Raw genomic sequence first — 20,704 nt, forward strand, 5'->3', positions numbered from 1 at the left:
CTGACATGCCTCCTGTAAGTTTGTACAGACAGAAAATAAGAGTTCTAATAAACATGCTGAAAAGGCAAAGGACCTGTACATGGGATGAACTCTAAGTTGATACTTAAAAATATCACTGTTTAAACTTCTCAAACTAGAATGTTCTAGGATGTAAAAGGAACAACTTTTAAATTTAGAGTTTTTTTATTTTTTTTTCCCCTGTAGACTTAGTAGAAAAAAAAGAAAAATGAAGAACCAATCTGTGGAGATAGTGTTCATTTTGCTGGGGCTGACAGATGACCCTCATCTACAAATTCTGATTTTCCTGTTTCTGTTTTTCAATTACATCTTGAGCCTGATGGGGAACTTAGTGATCATCCTCCTCACCCTGCTGGATCTCCGCCTCAAGACTCCAATGTATTTCTTCCTCCGGAATTTCTCCTTCCTAGAAATTGCATTCACATCTGCCTGCATTCCACGGTTCTTGATGAGCATTCTCACTGGAGACAAAACAATTTCCTACAATGCTTGTGTAGCTCAGTTTTTCTTCTTCTTTCTATTACTAGTCACAGAGTTCTACCTCCTGGCTGCCATGTCCTATGATCGCTATGTAGCTATCTGCAAACCACTGCACTATCCCATCATCATGAACAGCAAAGTGTGTCACCTGCTGGTCATCAGCTCCTGGGTGACTGGATTCTTATCCATCTTCCCTCCTTTGATGTTGGGACTCAAACTGGAATTCTGTGCTTCCAAAACCATAGACCACTTCCTATGTGACACTTCTCCTCTCCTCCAGCTGTCTTGCACAGACACACGTTTCATAGAATGGATGGCTTTCGTCATAGCTGTGATGACACTGGTCATCACCTTGATCTTAGTGATCCTCTCCTACACACTCATCATCCAAACCATCCTCAAGTTCCCTTCAGCTCAACAACGGAGAAAGGCCTTTTCCACCTGCTCCTCACACATGGTTGTTGTCTCCATTACTTATGGGAGTTGTATCTTCATGTACATGAAAACATCAGCCAAGGAAAGGGTCACTTTAAATAAAGGTGTAGCTGTGCTCAACACTTCTGTGGCCCCTTTGCTAAACCCTTTCATTTACACCCTCAGGAACCAGCAGGTGAAGGAAGCTTTCAAACAGGTACTTCATAGATTTTGTTCTGCTCAAAACAGTGAATTAAGATTTAGGCATAAATAGCATACTGTTGTAACATGACTGAAAAAATGAAAATGATTGTCAAATATATCCATGTGGCCTATACCATTTCTCTCCTTTACTACTTAGATCATAGTAAGTATTCTTACTGCTCTATGCTCATCTTTCAGAATAGATCTTCTGAATCACTTCTTCAATCCACAATGTGTAATTCTATCTTTACTCAAAAAATCTCTCTTCTCATAAATGATAGGTTTATTTACTAAATGAATTGTGTAATTGAATGGTGTTAGATATAATGGAATAATTCTATATGTATATTAATTGCTAATCATTTCATTAGCACTTTAATATTTTATTAGCATTGCTAAGCATAGAGGCAACTATAGAGTATGAAATTACTCTATAGTGTGAAGGGAGTTGTTATGGAAAATAACTAGAAAGTCTGAGTCAATTTAAAAATAAAATTAATCTTCTAGAAGGGAGCATCCACATAATGAACCTTATGAGATAAATGAAGGAAATAAAGCTTCAAGGGGACTGTAATGAGAAGTATAATACATTAAAAGAATGAATTGTTTCTCCTGTAGAGTTATAATTAACAATTAGTTGATGTATTTTGATGGCTTCATAGGAAGAAATAATTTGACTTCATGCTTTGTTGCTATTTTTCATATTTCTTCATGGTCCTGAATCCTAGAAATGATACTAGTTGTGAAAATGTCAACATGGAATTTGTTTACATGTTGGTTTGAAAAAATTTCTATTTGTAAATTAAAATTTTGTAATGAATGTTCTTCAGTCATTTTTTACAAAATTAATGATGTACCTCTTATATACTACAGTATAACTTATTTTAATCTAAATGCATTGGAAAATTTGCACAACCATGGAACTATGCTGTGGCATATCTTTCCATACCCTGTGAATATGCATTGCTCTCATTGATTGATAAACAAAGCTGTTTGGCCAATGGTGAGGTAGGATAAAGTTAGGCAGTAGAATCACACTGAAGATGGAGGTGAAGAAGGGTGGAGTCAGGGTAAACGCTGCAACCCACCCAAGAAGCAAGATGCGAAAGAACTGGGAAACCACAGATCGCATGGCAATACATAGATTAACAGAAATGGATTAATTTAGATGTAAGAGCTAGACAGTAATAAGCCTGAGCCATTGGCTAAGCATTTGCAATTATTATAAGGTTCTGCAGGGCAGGACAGAGAAAAGCCTCCATTTACAGAACTACATAAAATGTGATATTGATGTTTTTTCTTCACCTTTTCTCTTATTTTTCCTGGATATAAATAAAAATGAAAACAACACAACCTCTGAGACACATTATTTTTATTAAATCACCATACAAAGCCATGGCCTTCATTATGACGTTCTCATACACACATCACTATTCTTTTATCTAAATTTCTCTCCACTGCTCTCCTATAACCTCTCCAAGTTCCCTCCTTCCTACAATCTCAGCTCTGCTTTCAAGGCTCAAGTTCTCTACTGTGCTTTCTTTCCCCACTCCTTCAATGTCTCTACATATCAGTCACCCCCCGAACACTCCCACATCTGTTTGCAATTAAATCTAGTGTCCACTTCATGGATTTCCTTGAGAAGGGGAAATAGGAGAGATCTCCTGGCACAGTGGGTGATAGAAACTTGAGGAAGCAGGTTGGGACTGCAGGGCATGGGGAGCAGGTTGGGGTGGGATGGAGTGGGGAGTAAGGGCAGAGGCTCAATGGGGGCAGGGTGAGGCTTTTCAGGGTTTGGGGGAAACCTGGTGCCAGAGAAACTCCCAGGAATCCACAAGGATGACCCAGCTAAAACGCCTAGCAATAGTGGAGAGGGTGCCTGAAGTGGCCATCTGCTATAATCAGATTTTTAACTACCCTAATTCTCATCAGAGAGTCTTTATCCAGTAACTGATGGAAGCACATGCAGAGATCCACAGGCAAGTACTGGGCCAAGCTCCAGGAGTCCTCCTAAAGAAAGGGAGGAGGGATTTACAAGCCAGGGGAATCAAGATTATGACAAAGGAACCCACAGAGACAGCTGACCTGAGCTCCTGGGAGCACATGGACTCTGGACCAATAGATACAAAGCCTGTATGGGACTGACCTAGGCCCTATGCATGTGTGTGACAGTTGTGTAGCTTGGTCTGTTTGTAAGGCTCCTAGCAGTGAGATCAGGACCTGTCCCTATCCCTGGACCTTAGCTGACTTTTGGGAACCTGTTCTCCATGCTGGATTATCTAGCCTAACCTTGATGCAGAGGAAGGAACTTGGTGCTACCTCAACTGAATGTTCCATGCTTTGTTCAAGTCCATGGGAGGCCTGCACCATTCTGAATGGCAAGAGAGGAGTAGCAGATGGAGAGGGGGTAGATGGGAGTGGGGAGGGGACAGGAGGAGAGGAAGGAGGGGAAATTGTGGTGGGCATGTGAAAAATGAAAAATGTTAATAAAAAAGATTAAATTTAAAAAAAAAATCTAGTGATCTTTCAGGCAACTTAGAGAATGCTGTTCTATCCACACAAAAGTGACTTCATGATTGTGTGCTTTCCTTTTGTTTTGTTATTTTTGTCTTATTGGTTTTCTTTCCTTTTTTTTTGAGTGAGAACATAAAGTTGGGTATTTAGGGAAGTGGGAGGAGCTGGGAAGTACTGAGAAGGCAAAAGAGCACAATAAAATCACTACATAAGGAAAGTATTTTAATTAAAAAGTGAAATTTCAAATAAATAATATTCGATTTTCACTTTATATGTGCATTTCCAGCCTAAAAAGAATTTAGAGGTCTCCCAGGCTGTGCTCCCTGCCCTGATTTGGTGAAGCTGCTGTCCATTGCACTTATTCTTTGCCAGCTTTCATTCCTTTTTGTCAATAGTTTTTGGATTTGCTTAAAGTTCAAAAGAATAAATCATTACTTAGATAAGTGTAAAAAGAAGGTATGTTGAAATGCCAGGTCCTGAAAACTGTCATCTTTTCACAGTGCCTCTTCATGGGAGTGGGGCATCCCATTCCTCAAGTCTCATTCTCTTTGCAGAGGTGTTTATGAAATAATCCTTAGAAGAAAACAAAACTGTGGGAGACACATTGCAATCCTGTTGATAATTTTAAGAACTCATTCTTTTTTATATTATAATGATATCATTTTCCCCTTCCCTTTCCTCCCTCCAAACTGTCCCATTTACCCTACCTCCTTGTTCTTACATTTCATAGTCTCTTTTTCTTTAATTGTTGTTTCATGTGTATGTGCATATGTGTGTGTGTGTGCAAGTGTGTATAAATATATAAATATAACCCATTCAGCCTGTATAATGTTACTTGTATGTATGTTGTCAGGGCTGATCTCTTGCTGTTGGATAACCAATTGGTGTGCTCTTCCCTGGGAAAGGCTATTGTTCTGTTCTCAGCACTTTAGCTGAAAAATAATTCAAAAGTGATTTGCTGGACAACGTTTAGGATTTGGGTCAGAGTCCTAGTGGAAAGTGCAAGTGATATTAGTGGGAAATGGCAATGATTTTAGTGATGTCTGAATGTTTCCTAGTGATCTTAGCACAAATGTAGATGGTTCTCAAACCATAAAAACCCATCATAGACGTCATACTAGTTCATCACCCTGGATGCAAAGAACAAGTCTCTTCTGTACCTCCCAATATCGAGTTATACACAAAAATCACCCTTCTGAAAGTCTACAATAGAAACACTTGGGGAAATAGATGCTGTGAAACAGCTTCCCTGCTTCTCCTCATCTTTTAAGAAGGTTGTGAGTGATGCTGATATGTTGGCATACAGTTAAATGCAAATTCTGTGTAAATGAAAATACCTAAAGCCATACTGTCAGAAGTTACCACTCGTACTTCTATCGTTGATCATACTCAAGTCTATGTTGGGAATAAGTCAAAATAAATTGACTGAATTTTCATTTTTTCTAGAGTTTGTTTTCACTTGTAGGATCATTTTAAATTCTAGATCTAGACCATTATGAATACTCAGATCCATAAAATGCAATCATAATATTTCAAACTCCTTGAACGCCCTGGTTGAAAGGCCAAGTTCTATAGGACACAGTTCAATAGAAAGGATATTTATGTATGTATATCAAACTTTAAAAAAATTACATTCTACTGTACATCTTTTACTTTTCCAGAGATAAACTACATCTATATTCTCTATGTATTCCCAAAGAGAAAAGATACATTTCCAAGTTCTACAACAGATTCTTTCCAGTCAGTAATTTTTGTGTCCTGCAAAGAAATTTATTGTTATGGGTTTACAAGTGAGTTTAATCAAGAAGCTCTAAGGATTAGTAATAGTTATAGAAGTTGCCACAAAAGATGTGCTCTGAGAAAGTAAATGTTGATAGTTTCATTTATTATGAAATGTGTTCTTTACAAAATTGTTTACTGTAGGAAGCAGATAAAATTTTGAGTAAATGTATTTATTTATTTATTTATTTATTTATTTATTTATTTATTTATTTATTTTTTGGTTTTTCGAGATAGGGTTTCTCTGTGTAGTTTTTTGCCTTTCCTGGATTTCGCTCTATAGACCAGGCTGGCCTCGAACTCACCAAGATCCGCCTGTCTCTGCCTCCCAAGTGCTGGGATTAAAGGTGTGCGCCACCACTGCCCTGATAAATGTGTATTGTTTGACATGGGTGCAGCTATCTCAAGGACCCTGATGCTTCAGGCCCATAAGAATGGCAGTCTTCCCCTGGTCAGGCTAAGAGGAATGGCAAAGCCCTCATCTGGTGAGTATGCAAATGTTAACACAGTGTACAGAAATCAACTGCAGCTTCTTCAACTGATGTCTACAGCAAAACTGATCCCCTACAGAGACCTCTTAGCAAGGCTAACTAACCCCTTGACTTCGCACTGTGCATAACAAATGTGCTGAGTTTCTATATCACATAATAGGTAAGCTCCCTCCAGGCAAGCACTAGATACTGATCCCAGATTTTCTGTATGTGTGTCTGTCATATTTAAAGTGCCATTTTCATTTTCATATCACTCCAGTCAGATTTCCAGGACCAAACCATGCTGGGTGCAGCAACTTACAAATATATTTTTGGTATTAAAATGCATTATAGTGGTCCATAAAGATGGTTCAGTGAATAAAAACCACTTGCTATGCAAGCACAAGGAACAGTTCAGATTGCCAATCCATTTTTTAAAAAGAGTTGTAGCGACAGTGCCTGCAATCCTAGCACTGGTGAGATGGAGACAAGTGGATTCTGAAAGCCTGATAGCCAGTCAGTCTGGCACAAATCGTGAGCCGTAGGTTCAGTGAAGAAACTGTTTCAAAAAGCAAGGTAAAGATTAATAGAAGAACATAGCTGACATCTGGCATTCATATGCATATGCACAGATAAGCACGGCCAGTCATACAAGTGCACACAAGCACACCACACATGCAAACAAAATATGTAAATTTTTGTTTGCAAATATTCATTATACATGGTAACAAATTTCATAAAGACTTTTAATACAATTATAACATGTATTTTGACCATATTCACTCCTCCTTTCTCTTTCTTCTCCATCCTTGTCCCATTATTCCCATTCACACTCCAACTCTCATGCTCTATAAGTATATGTGATGTAATGTATATCTCTATCTGCAATCTAAGATCCACATCTGAGACCAAACATCCTGCTGCAGAGGGGCCCAGCCCCCAGCAGATCAGAGAAACTGGAGAGGAGATGGAGAGTAGGCAAACTCCTGGACAGACCCACAGACACACTTGGGAACTTTGTCCAAGGGCCAAAGCTTAACTCTTCACTTTTCTTTTCTCTCTACTGCATGCTCTTACTCTGATCTCTGCTGACCTTTGACGCTGTTGTTTTTCTTTACGTTTTCTTCCCAGTTGTTTCCCTTCTTATCTTTCTTGATGTTTTCTTTTCACTTCTTCCCTGGTATTTCCCTTCTACCTTTTCTCTGATGTTTTTCCTTCCACATCTTCCTTTCTGCATTATCTATTTTTCTCTTATCCTGTTTATACCCCCTAATACAAAGATTTCTATGCAAGAAAAGATTACCTCTCAACCACAAGTGACATATCTTCCAAAAACAAATTAAAATCTTTATGTAAGAAATTACATGAAGATCACAAGTTACACGATTTCCTTAGAAGCTCACAAATAGTTAAACTTTTTTTGTATTAATTTTTCCACCTTCACCCCAAAGCAATGATTCTTTTATAATTGATAACAAAGTTTTAAGCAAGTCAAAAGTATATTTCAGCCAGTTACTTTTGTAGGCAGGTAGCTGCTTGCAGATTCAGTGTAGCAGATTCCTACAAAACTCCACTCACGTGGCCAGCTGACCATCTATTTTTCTTTATACACAACAGGGTCATTTAATTTACTTTCACAACTTTGCTGTTTTAAAGGCACGTTCTTGGGCCTATGATTAATTCTGTACGCTACATGACCAAGGAATTCAGGCCTAACCATGGATGTAGGGATATAATTGCTTTCTTTAATCATCGGCCTGTTTTACCCCAGGCAGAATTCATGGGTCTGTAATGCTTGAAACATCCTGGTTCTTATTTTTTATTCTCTGTAAATCTCATAGCTTACAAAATGGAAGGTGACTTCTAGTCTATTTTTTTTTTTTTTGTATCTCTTAATGGAGCGATTGGCAGAATAACCTAAACCATTTCACTAATCATCTTTACTAACTGCCTTAACTCCCCCACCCCTGTATCTTTTAGGCTAAATCAGAAAGTCCAATTAAATCATAGATCTAACTAGTCATCATTGCTCCTATAAGAATTATTTGAATTCTTCATTATTATCTGCAAGTAAACTTCCCAGAGAGCAGTGGGATTTTCCCAAGAAAAGAAACAATCACACTATACTGGATCCAGTAGGATCCTTTCTATAGTAATCACATCATGCCAAATACGACAGGACCAACTGTGGCAGCAGCAAGCAGGAGGAAGCATGGCAGGAGCAAGGGGCATTCTGGAGACAATACCCAACACCCAGGGCTTTGCCTCTCCAGGGCTTAGCTTTGCTATTTGGTGAACTGAACTCCATAAGCTCCATTGCTGACTGCAGCTCCTCTGACATGGCCACCAACAACATTCCGTATTTGTTTTTCTGAATCTGAATCATTTTACTTAATAATATGCTCTCCAGTTATATCCATTTTCTTGAAAATGACATCATTCTGTACTTCACTGCAGATGTGTGGGGGTGGGGGTGGAGGGGTGGAGTGTGGGCAGGGTGTGGGTGTATGAGTGTGTTGACAAAAACCTATGCTGACCCCATGATTTAGTGTGAATAGCACTGCAATAAACCTAAGCTTGCAGTGGTCTTTGCGGTATTTAGATTCAGAGACCTACAAGTATACACTCTGGTGTGATATAGGCATATTAATCGGTAGGTTTAATTTTTAAGTCTGTGAAGACATGTAGAATAATTCAATGATAATAATTCTTTTAGTAGTAAGTATAAAATACATTATAATTTTGTATTAAAAATGATAATTTCAAGCTGCTTATTAATTGCTATCAAGGTCCAAAATACAGTTATAACACAATGAGAGTCTAAGAAAATCAACCAAGGAGAGGAAACATTGAGGAGGGTCACAGAAAAATTCTATTCTATCCCATTCCTGAATCCAAATTAGTGGAAGAAACACCCACACAAAAAAAGAGATTTCCCTGGCTAGAAGCTGTTCGAATTTTGGAATGCCCAAACTGATAACCATGCTTCCAGAAAGGAATCTTCATTTTCCACTCCAAGAGAAGTGTTAGTCAAGATAAGTTAAGTAGGTACAAAAGAAAGTGGAAATAAAAAATTTTGTGCTTGAGAAATACCATATAATATATTGATTTCAACCAACATGATGTGTATATGGCATAGCACTGGGTCTTGTTAATAGCAAATTCAAAGTTTAATTTCACACATATATACATAATGTCTTTACCATGCTGATTTTTGTTTAGATTTTCAAGCTAGCATGCAAAGCAGTGGGCTCCATTATGAGACATTTACACATACTTTGCTCTTACGTGTCTTGTCTCCCCACTGGCATCCCTGTCGCTTTGAGATCTTGCTGATGGATTTCTCTTCAATATAGCAATAAAGGAGGAGAAAACGCAGGCATGACTGAAGGTCAGCCTACTCGGCACTCTGCACTTCTAAATGAGAAGCATGCCGCACCGTGCTCCTAGTGTTCTCAGAAGTCACAAAACTGAATTCTGAAGTAGGTGAGTCAGTGACTGGCCTGCTGATGAGTCTGCACCTCCAAGTCTCCTGTTAATGTGCTTCTTCAGAACAGAGACCCTGGTGGTATGAGCGCTCACTGTCCAGTCTCCTGTGAGGTGCTAGCCAATCACAGTCAGTAGGCTTCCATATATAAGTGTTGTTCACATGCAATAAAGGAGACGCTATTCCCTGAAACCATCTCTGGAGTGGTTCATCTCCACGCTTTTCACGGAGACCCACAGGCATGGCAGTCTTGGGGGATACCCTGGTAAAAATGGATTTGCTTCTCCTTTCATAGCCCTCCTCCTAGGTTTTTGTTTGGTTGGTTGGTTGGTTTGGTTTGGTTTGGTTTTTGGTTTTTTTGAGACAGGGTTTCTCTGTATCGCTTTGGAGCCTTTCCTGGAACTCACTCTATAGCCCAGGCTGGTGAACTCACGGAGATCCGCCTGTCTCTGCCTCCCGAGGGCTGGGATTAAAGGCCTGCGCCATCACCATCCGGCTCCTCCTGCTAGTTTTAAGATCAACACTCACACCTTCACACCTTCATACATATGTATGTGTTTCCACGCATGTGCGTGTGCGTGTGCATGTGCGTGTGCGTGTGTGTGTGTGTGTGTGTGTGTGTGTGTGTGTGTGTTCCACACAGGAAATAAAACACAGTATTGGGCTTTATGAGACTGGCATATTTCACATAATATGATTTTTAGTGTGATCCATTTTTCTATAAATTGCATGATTTCAGTAGTAAAGGCTGGTTGTCCCATGAGTATGTGTACCACATCTTAATTATCCATTGGTCTGTTTTGGATGGATATCTAGGCTGGTTCATTTTCCCTGCTATAGTGAATAGGGCAGCAATGAACATAGATGTGGAGGTACTTCTGGGGAAAGACTTTAGTGTTCCTCGGGTACATGTCCAACATTGGCATAGTTGGGTGGGTAATTCTATTTCCATTTTTTTGACAACGAATTCAATTTTCCAAGTGACTGCACCAGTTCCAATTCCTCCCCGCAGTATAAGGGTTCCTCCTCCCCACATCCGTGACAGCACTTTCTGCCATTTGCTTTATTAATGATGGCTATTCTGAAAATAGATGTTTTACATACAATATAGATTCTGTTTATGATTTCCCTTCTCTCTACCCCTCCTAGCTCCTCCCAACCTCCCCTCCCATCTGGACCCAACCTCTTTCTGTCTTTCCTTAGAAAATAAACAGACACCTAAATGATAAAAATAAAATGAAATAGTAAAAAACAAACATATGGAAATGAGATAAAACAAACAAACAGAAGGAAAAAAAGCTGAATAAAAGGCACATGAAACAGATATAGATGCAGAGATCCAGTCATTCACACATTCAGGAATCCCATAAAAACACCAAACTGGAAGCCATAACAATAATTATCATAGATATATGTTGTAATGCCTATATATATATATATATATATATATATATATATATATATGCTGTAGAGTAAAAAAAATATGTATGCATTAAATTTTTTAAAAAGGGGGAAAAGAAAAACAAACAAATAAAAAGCTCTAACACAACATGAGACAAAGAACCTCCAAAAATGTCTTTGAGTTTATTTTCTTTTGGTCATCTACTTCTTGGCATAGGGCCCAAACCCTTAAGAGTAGTTAGTTTCCCCAGTGAGGCTTTCTCGGGGAAAACTAAATTTTATTTGCAAGTGAATATCACCTGGAGGCAGCTTCTGGCTTAGAATAGATGCATGTACACACTTCTTTCAGCTTTAGAGCCCCATCTGGTGTAGACCCCTACAGGCCCTGTGCATGCTGCCTCAGGCTCTGTGAGTTGTGTGTGCTGCCCCTGCTGTGTTTACAAGGCCTTGTTTCCTTGGTGTCCTCCATCCCTATAGCTCTTACACTCTTTCTGCCTCTTCTTCCAGGAGGTTCACTGAGCCATGAGGAAACTGATTTGATAGAGACAACTTTTGGGGGGCTGAGTATTCTGAGATCTCTCACTCTGCATAATTTCTGGCTGTGAATCTCTGTATTTGTTCCTATTTACTGCAGGAGGAAGCAGTAACCTAACAAAATGGAAAATATTTTTACAACTACACACCCAGTAGAAGGCTAATATTAAAAATAAATATATAAAGAACTCAAAAATTATCTATCAAGAAAACAAATAACCCAATTTAAAAAATGGTGGTGCAGACTCTGTGAGCCCATATGAGCCCTGTTTAGTTGATTCAGTTGGCCATGTTCTCCTGATGTCCTCCATCCACCTGACTCCTACAAATTTGCCTTCCTCTCTTCCACCTGAGCTACGAGGACAGGGACCCAACCCGATGGAATTCTCCAATTTAGATTATCTCTCCACATAATGTCTGGCTGTGGGTCTTTGCATCCTCTCTCAATCTGCTGGAGGAAGCCTCTCTGATAACAACTGGACTAGGCTCTGAACTAATAGTATAGCAGAAAATGATTAGGAATCATTTAATTGCTTTTTTTTGCCAGTGGGTTAGGTTCTATCCTAGGTTTCTGGGCTATCTAGTGTAGCTAGAGTTTTCCTGCCTGGCCCACAGTCAGGACAAATCTCTCTCACCTGCCAGTCCCACAGCCGCTCAGACCCGACCAAGTAAACACAGAGACTTATATTGGTTACAAACTGTATGGCCGTGGCAGGCTTCTTGCTAACTTTTCTTACAGCTTAAATTAATCCATTTCTATAAATCTATACCTTGCCACATGGCTTGTGGCTTACCGGCATCTTCACAGGCTGTTTGTCATTGTGGCGGCTGACAGTGTCTCTCTGACTCAGCCTTCCACTTCCCAGCTTTATTTTCCTTGTCCCGCCTATACTTCCTGCCTAGCCAATGGCCAATCAGTGTTTTATTTATTGACTAATCAGCAACACATTTGACATACAGAACATCCCACAGCAATCTAGTCTCCAAGAGACCTGCATGGGTCTGCACCAGGTCTTCTGCATATGTGTAATAGATGTTAGTTTGGTGTTTTTGTGGGACTCCTAACAGTGGAAGTGGCTGTGTTTCTGATTCTTTTGCTTGCTCTTGGGACACTTTTCCTCCTTTTGGGTTGCCTGTTCAGCCTCAATATGAGGGCTTTTGCCTTGTCTTATTGTATCTTATTTTGTTGTGTTTGGTTGTTGTCTCTTAGAAACCTGCTCTTTTCTGAAGGGAAATGGAGAAAGAATGGATCTGGGGGAGAGGAGAGGTGGAGGGCAGTCGGGAGGAGTGGAGGGAGGAGAAACTGTGTTCAGGATGTATTATATGAGAGAAGAATCTATTGTCAATAAATAAATAAGCAAAGCAAAACAATTGTTATACAGATCTAAATAGATAATTCTCAAAAGAGGAAACTCAAATGGCTGAGAAACACTTAAAGACATGGTCAAAATTCTTAGTTATCAGGGAAATGCAAATCACAAGTACTTTGAGATTTCATCTTACACCCATCAGAATGGACAAAATCAATAAAACAAATGACAACTATCCTGGCAAAGATGTAGAGTAAGGGGAACCTCTCATTCATTGCTCGTGGAAATGCAAACTTATATAACCTCTATGGAAATCAGTGCGGTGATGCCTCAGGAAGCTGAGACTAGATCTACCTCAAGACCAACTATACCACTCTTGAGTTTATATACCCAGAGGACACTTCATCCTACCACAAAGACACTTACTCAGTCATGTTCATGGCTGCTCTATTCATAACAGCCAGAAACTGAAACCAGCCTACATGTCCCTCAACAGAAAAATGGATAAATAAAAAAGTGATACATTTATACAATGAAGTATTACTCAGCTGTTTTTAAAAAAATGAAATCTCCGGGTGAATGGATAGGACTAGGAAAAATAATCCTGAGTAAAATGAAATCCCTGGGTGAACTAGAAAAAAAAATAATCCTGAGTAAGGTATACTAGATCCAGAAAGATAAATATGACATGAATTAGCTTATATGTGGATATTAGCTGTTATGTCTATGATAACCAATCTACAATCCATAGAATCACAGAGGTTAGGAAATAGAATAGGCAATTATGGAAGAACAGGGGCCAGAGGGATGGAATAGGAGGATCAAGAAGGAAGAGGGAGAAAGGGGGGATGAGAGAGGGAATATGCAGAAGGACAATTAAAGGTAAGGGCCATTTGAAAATAAGCAATCCCTATAGTTCTTACACATATATAGTAGATACATATGCATATATATGATTATATATAATATGTATAATATAATAGAATATACTACATATATAATTAGATATATCAGTGTATAAAATCACTTGCATGTGTTCAGTCATAGCCTCCGGGCATTAGGAATTGCATCAGGTTGCCCTGGGAAATAAGCCAAAGCCACAAAGAGTCAGCCCCTGGCTGACCATTTTACTTCACCTACAGAAACTCAGGTAATACAAGCAACTCACCCTGAGAAACCACAAAAACAGCTGTAACTTCCTCATCTGTGGGGATGGGAGAAATATTTAGAATGTAGTTAGGGATTATGCTGGTTTAGTAAAGTGGCACTTGTAGGTTCTACTCCAAGAATCATGATCCTACTAGCCACGGATAGCTGGCTAGATTTCTAGTGCCAGGGATGACTGTAGTTCATAGGCATTCTGAGTCTGTGTTACCTCACCTTTGTAAAATATTCCAGTTTCATCTATTTTCATGCAAATTTTATAATTTTGATTTTCTTTGTGCATAGATAAAACTCCATTTTGTGTATAATTCACATTGTCATCTATGGAATACAAGAAATGCTATATATAGTTCATGCTATAGTTCTATATTTAGCTGATTGAGAAACACAACACTGAGTTGTTGTGGGTTTTTTATTTGATATGATTTATTAATGGTTCTGCAGTCACACACTCACCAGCGCTCCCCACAGCCTTGGCATCATCCATTGTCATTTGTTGTCTTGATAATAGCCACTTTTACTGAGGTAAGTTAGAATGTCGGAGTGTTCTCATTTTGCATTTCTCTGTTGACCAAGAATGTTGATCATCTTTTAAAATGTTAATAGATTTATGTCTCTGCTTTTCTGAATTCTCTCTAGATGCATGGGTCATTTTTATTGGGTTGCTACATTTTTAGCTCTTTTATATATTTTAGATATTAGAACTCAGTCAATATGTCACTGGCAAAGACTATATCTCATTCTGTAGAATGTCTGTTAATTCACTTAGCAGTTTACTTTTCTGTATACAAGCTTTTTAATTTCATAATGTTCCATCTGTCAATTTGGGGTCTTATTTCTTAAGTAACCAGGGACCTATTCAGAAATTCCTAACCTGTGCCTGTGTCTTAAAATTTTTTTTTATATTTTTTTTCTCTTGTTGTTTAGAGGCTCAGATGTTATACCATTCATTCACTGAGGTGACTTTTTATCCTTTTTTATCCTTGGTCTATCAGGAAATATTTTTAGCAGTGTAAAATAAAATCTTACATATAAAAATAATGTATGCCAGTAAGGATGTAGGGGGAAGGAGCCCTGATACATTGCTGGTGTGAATGTAAATTAGTACATTCACGACAGAAATTAGAAATCAGTATAGAAGCATCTCAAAATAACTGGAAATAAAATAATCATGTTTACTAGGTAAACCACTCCAAAGTATATATCCAAGGGCATCCAAGGGAACTATACAAGAGATGACAGAACATTTGAATACTATTCACAATATCTATATCATGGACACCATCTAAGTGACCATCAACAGTATATTGAGAAACATTATTTATGAATGTGTGTGTTTATGTTATATATAAAGAAATACTTTAAATTTAAAAAAACAAAGAAAACAAACTCATTTTGGTTCAGGAAAATAGAAAAAAAACGAGAGTTGAGCATATAAAACATATTAAGTCAGACTCTAAAGACACATGTCAAATATTTTTTTGTCACAAGTGGAAAAGGGGGAAAAGATTGTATGAAAATAAAAAGAAGTGAGTCCACAAGCTTAGAGGAAACAGGGCTTTGATAGGATTTAGCTTAAATTTGATCAGGTTATCTTTTTCTATCTCATATTATCACTTTTCATAGTCACTGGGAAAATTCTTCATTTTCTCTGCTCTAAACCTGGAACTGTATAACCATAATTTCAAAAGATGGATGTGTGATAGATAATCAAACATCAATTAAAGGTGACACACACCTTTAATCCCAGCACTCTGGAGGCAGAGTTCTCTGAGTTCAAGGCCAGCCTGGTCTACAGAGTAAGTTCCAAGACAGCCAGGGCTACACAGAGAAACCATGTCTTGAAAAAACAAAAAAACAAAAAACAACAACAACAAAAAATATCAATCAATAACAGATTCTCTGCAAGTGTGGTTTCAAAAGAAAAGGCTATGCATACATTTTTTTTATTTCTATAGAATGTACTTTTGTATCTATTTTTGGCAATCCCTTAGGAAATAAATGATGGTCTTGGTTTGCAGTTACCCTGAGAATTCACTTTCTTCAACACTTTCCAATAGGACACAGAGGTACAGCTCTTCCATTACGTCAGAGACAGTGAATTTTCATATTGTCCTACATGCTACCCCTTGCAAGGTTTACAATACTTCAGATAGGTGAATTGTAGTAAGAAATAAAAATGGTAATTCCATACACCTTTGTACCAAACAATAAATTAGTAAATATAATATCTCTAAGACAACATGAAAGTCGATCATATATTTCAGATTAGAAAGAGGTGAGTAGAGATGGTCCATCCATACTCTTTGTCTACCAGGATAATGGCTGAAATATGGAAGTACATGTTCACCAGAATCAAGATAAACAACCAAGGAAAGCTTTTAAACTAATAAACGGTAAGTGTTTTAGTACATTGTTATATTTACCTATAGACATATAATGGCAAGTGACTATAAGATGCAAAAATACTTTAACAGAGAATATTTTAATTCTTATGTGATATTCTTAATACCCAAGAAAACTAAATACAATTGTATGTCTTGGCCTGTGAGTTATATAATCTCATAATGTAATTTGTGTTGTTTTCCCTTACATTATACTGTGAGAATGTGTTGCATATGTAATTGTTGAAGCAAAACAAAGTAGTAGGTTCAAATGAGAAAATTCTAGAGTATTATATAATTAGACATTGATATCAATGTTGTAAGGGGCACAAATCTCATATATGATAAGTTACTTTATTTTTATCTGTATGTCCTGAAGAACCTTTGAGTCTATGACACTGTCATTTACAAATGTTCTAAGGTTACATCAGAGTTGAATAAATACTAGGATGCTGAATATCTTTCAAACCAAAATTAGTTTGGTATATTAGGTATCTATATCTCAGGCTGCTTTATCTGCCTGGAGTGCCCTGTCTCAAGTCGTCAGTTACTGTAGAAACCATTACAGGCCCAAATGTTCAAATATAAATTACTATAAAAGACAAAGGGAGGACATTTTTTCCAGATAATTATTGTTTTTTTATATTTTATTTTTTTATTTGTACTGTTTTCTAAAAAATAACTTATACTTCACAGGTTGCAAGTAATTTTAGTTTATCATCAGTTCAGAACATATGACCTTATGCATTTTATACTTTCAATGGCTTACATTCTTTCATTATGATAATAAAAAAGTAATTTTCCCTAGAGATATCACTAAAACCTTATAAATGTCTCATAAGTGAATTCTAATTAGAATTTAGATAAAATCTTACATAGAAGCTTTCAAAAATAGAGTATTTTAACACAATAATTTAAAAAAAAAGAATAATTTTAAAACTAAGACTTCTCAAAGCAGAATTTTCTAGTGAGCCCACTGCTACAAATGCAAACCAGAATGCTTTTTACTTGCTCTTACTTTGTAACATAATAAAATATGAATAAATAAATAAAGTGTGAAATGCTGAATGTTTTTCTTAATAAACAAAAGATTATTGCTATGTGAGCATTCCAATAGCACCATGTACACTATCCAAAATTTGTTTTCACTTCATCCCTGTCACATACTGTGTGTGTGCAAAATTTGCTAGATTCTTTGTGGCCTTTTCCCCTCTGATCACACTCACTTGAAACACATCCACACTAGGAAATAATCAGAGGTCTGTTTGTTGTTGTTGCTGCTGCTGGGTTGTTGTTGTTGTTGTTGTTGTTGTTGTTGTTTTGAGACAGGGTTTCTCTGTGTAGTTTTGTGCCTTTCATGGAACTCACTCTGTAGCCCAGGCTGACCTGGAACTCACAGAGATCTGCCTGGCTCTGCCTCCTAAGTACTGGGACTAAAGGCGTGCACCACCACCGCCCGGCCAGAGATCTGTTTTTAAAGTGCTGCCTATATCATATACTTATGTTCCATAACTTATCTTTCATATATTTAACCTTTGTTCTTTAATTCCTTCACATGAAAAGGAAAAATAAACATTTTATGCCTCCATGATCACTTATGTTTCTCTTCACTTTGTGTATTTTATATGTTGTAAAAAAACCACATATATTTCTCCATTTCTGCAATAATTTACTGTGCATCTAATATTAGTACATTCTATCTATTTTGAAACTATGGAAATACAAAAACTGTTATGTAACTGTCAATAGAAGCAGCACCCAACTGTTCTAATGAAATTGTATTGGGAAGGAAGTATTCTCTGGAATGTCACCAAAGATGCACCATTTGGAATTCTTATAAGAAAGACAATTGAATTCACCCACGTTTCTTACAAGAAAATATTGGGAAAACAGTATAATTAGTCGCTTAAAAGTCATTAAGAATCAATTAGTTTAAGCTTTGTTGGGTTGATTAAAATAGACTCAACAAACAAATTCTAGTTACTGATGTGGACAAAGACTGTTTCTATGGCTGTTTATACTAACTGCCAAATACTTGTTATTGTTTGTCATTTTGATTCTACTTCACAAATTAACTAGGAGGAAATTACAAGCTATCTTAGTTCCAATGCATTGGACAAAATGTGACTTTTCTTCTAAGCTTTAAGTAATATTATTATAATTATTCACTTGAAAATTGTAACATTTATAAAACTATTAAATTGGTAGAATAAATGAAGGCTTAATACTGAATTAAGATACTCTAGAAATGTAAAGTATTTTGTTACAATAGTTTTTCTAAAAAAATGAATGAGCCTTGAATATCTATTTGAAACTTTGGATTTACATTTATATGTGAAACCCCAGTTATTATTTTTATCATACAGATCTTTCCCCTTCTCTCACTTGTCATAAGTCAGAAAACATGAGTGGGCAATCATACTTTAAAAAAAAAAACAGAGCTTATGGTAGCACGTTGAACTGTTGATTCAGTTTTGAACTTTTATGTTCTTCATGCTTCCCAGTTATTTTCTAAGCACCATCCTGACCCTGCAAAAATCTCATGTAATGTTGCCATTTATTTAAATTCTTCATTGTTTTTCTTTCTTAGAAATTTTGGATATGTGTATCCCTAAATTAGAACTTTTATGACTACTGGAAATATACATAGTTATCTAATACAACCATAAAATTTTAAATATTATACACCTAAAAAGTCTAATGAAATAAAGTACAGGAAAGATGAGCAAAGAATATTAATGAAATGGAAGACCTATATTTCCAATGACCAACATTCACAGTAAATGCACAATCATAGCATACTCAACCCTTTACAAGAAGGGAAATAATCGTTGTTTTAAACATACTAATAAGGTGGAGGACAGGTTCATAGTAAACTCTAAGATAATTTTTAAAAATATGTGGACATTGGTTAAACTTCTGAGTAAGAAATTTTCTATGTTGAAACAGTTTTTAAGTATGTACTTTTTCTAAAGTTCTTTTGTAGACAGGTTGGAATAAAAGTGGAATGAAGAACCAATCAGTAGAGATTGTGTTCATTTTGCTGGGGCTGACCAATGACCCTCATCTACAAATACTGATTTTCTTGTTTCTGTTTTTCAATTACATCTTGAGCCTGATGGGGAACTTAGTGATCATCCTCCTCACCCTGCTGGATCTCCGCCTCAAGACTCCAATGTATTTCTTCCTCCGGAATTTCTCCTTCCTAGAAATTGCATTCACATCTTCCTGCATTCCACGGTTCTTAATGAGCATTCTCACTGGAGACAAAACAATTTCCTATGGAGCTTGTCTAACTCAATTATTCTTCTTCTTTCTGCTACTAATCACAGAGTTCTACCTCCTGGCTGCCATGTCCTATGATCGCTATGTAGCTATCTGCAAACCACTGCACTATCCCATCATCATGAACAGCAAAGTGTGCCACCTGCTGGTCATCAGCTCCTGGGTGACTGGGTTTTTATCCATCTTCCCTCCTTTGATGTTGGGACTCAAACTGGATTTTTGTGCTTCCAAACTGATAGACCACTTCCTGTGTGACACTTCTCCTGTCCTCCAGCTGTCTTGCACAGACACACGTTTCATAGAATGGATGGCTTTCGTCATAGCTGTGATGACACTGGTCATCACCTTGATCTTAGTGATCCTCTCCTACACACTCATCATCAAAACCATCCTCAAGTTCCCTTCAGCTCAACAACGGAGAAAGGCCTTTTCCACCTGCTCCTCACACATGGTTGTTGTCTCCATTACTTATGGGAGTTGTATCTTCATGTACATGAAAACATCAGCCAAGGAAAGGGTCACTTTAAATAAAGGTGTAGCTGTGCTCAACACTTCTGTGGCCCCTTTGCTAAACCCTTTCATTTACACCCTCAGGAACCAGCAGGTGAAGGAAGCTTTCAAACAGGTACTTCATAGATTTTGTTCTGCTCAAAACAGTGAATTAAGATTTAGGCATAAATAGCATACTGTTGTAACATGACTGAAAAAATGAAAATGATTGTCAAATATATCCAATGTGGCCTATGCTAGTTTTCTCCTTTACTACTTAAATCATATTAAGTATTCTTATTGCTCTATGCTCATCTTTCAGAATAGATCTTCTGAAACACTGGGAAGAAACTGCTTCTTCTGTCCACAACATGCAATTGTATCTTAACTCAAAAATCTCTCTTCTCACAAATGAAAGGTTTATTTACTAAATGTATTGTCCAAGTAAATATTGCTAGACATACTGCTTTACTTCTATGTGTGTATTAATTGCTAAGCATTTTATTTGCAGCTTAATATTTCATGTTGCTAAAAATAAAGACAAATTCAGAGCAGGAAATTATTCTGTAATGCAATGGAGGTTGCTGTGGAAAATAACTAGAAAATCTGAGTTGATCTAAAGATTAGTCTTGTAGAAGGAAGCATCCAAATGATGTATCTTGTAAGAGGAAAGAAAGTAAAGATTGAAGGGCATTGTGTTGAAAAGTATGAAGCATCTAAAGGAATAAGATGTTTCTCATCTAGATTTAAAATCATTAAGAATCAGTTGTC

General features: G+C 37.2%; 2 protein-coding genes across 2 annotated transcripts; both read left to right on the forward strand.

The window, feature by feature from the left end:
- The first annotated feature begins 223 nt into the window (after positions 1-223).
- Positions 224-1,186, forward strand: LOC131894925 (olfactory receptor 6C6-like). The gene has a single exon (XM_059245292.1). It carries the CDS (start codon positions 227-229, stop codon positions 1,184-1,186), a length of 960 nt encoding a protein of 319 aa, XP_059101275.1. The 5' UTR covers positions 224-226.
- Positions 1,187-19,166: 17,980 nt separating this feature from the next.
- Positions 19,167-20,126, forward strand: LOC131894950 (olfactory receptor 6C6-like). Its single transcript, XM_059245318.1, has one exon. The coding sequence runs from the start codon at positions 19,167-19,169 to the stop codon at positions 20,124-20,126; it is 960 nt and encodes a 319-aa protein (XP_059101301.1).
- Positions 20,127-20,704: the final 578 nt, after the last annotated feature.

This window comes from Peromyscus eremicus, chromosome 18 (genome assembly GCF_949786415.1).
Source record: "Peromyscus eremicus chromosome 18, PerEre_H2_v1, whole genome shotgun sequence".
In the NCBI taxonomy this organism is placed as follows: Eukaryota; Metazoa; Chordata; class Mammalia; order Rodentia; family Cricetidae; genus Peromyscus; species Peromyscus eremicus.

Coding starts and splice junctions, on each gene's coding strand:
- LOC131894925 (XM_059245292.1), top strand. CDS start 227: ATGAAGAACCAATCTGTGGAGATAGTGTTCATTTTGCTGGGGCTGACA.
- LOC131894950 (XM_059245318.1), top strand. CDS start 19,167: ATGAAGAACCAATCAGTAGAGATTGTGTTCATTTTGCTGGGGCTGACC.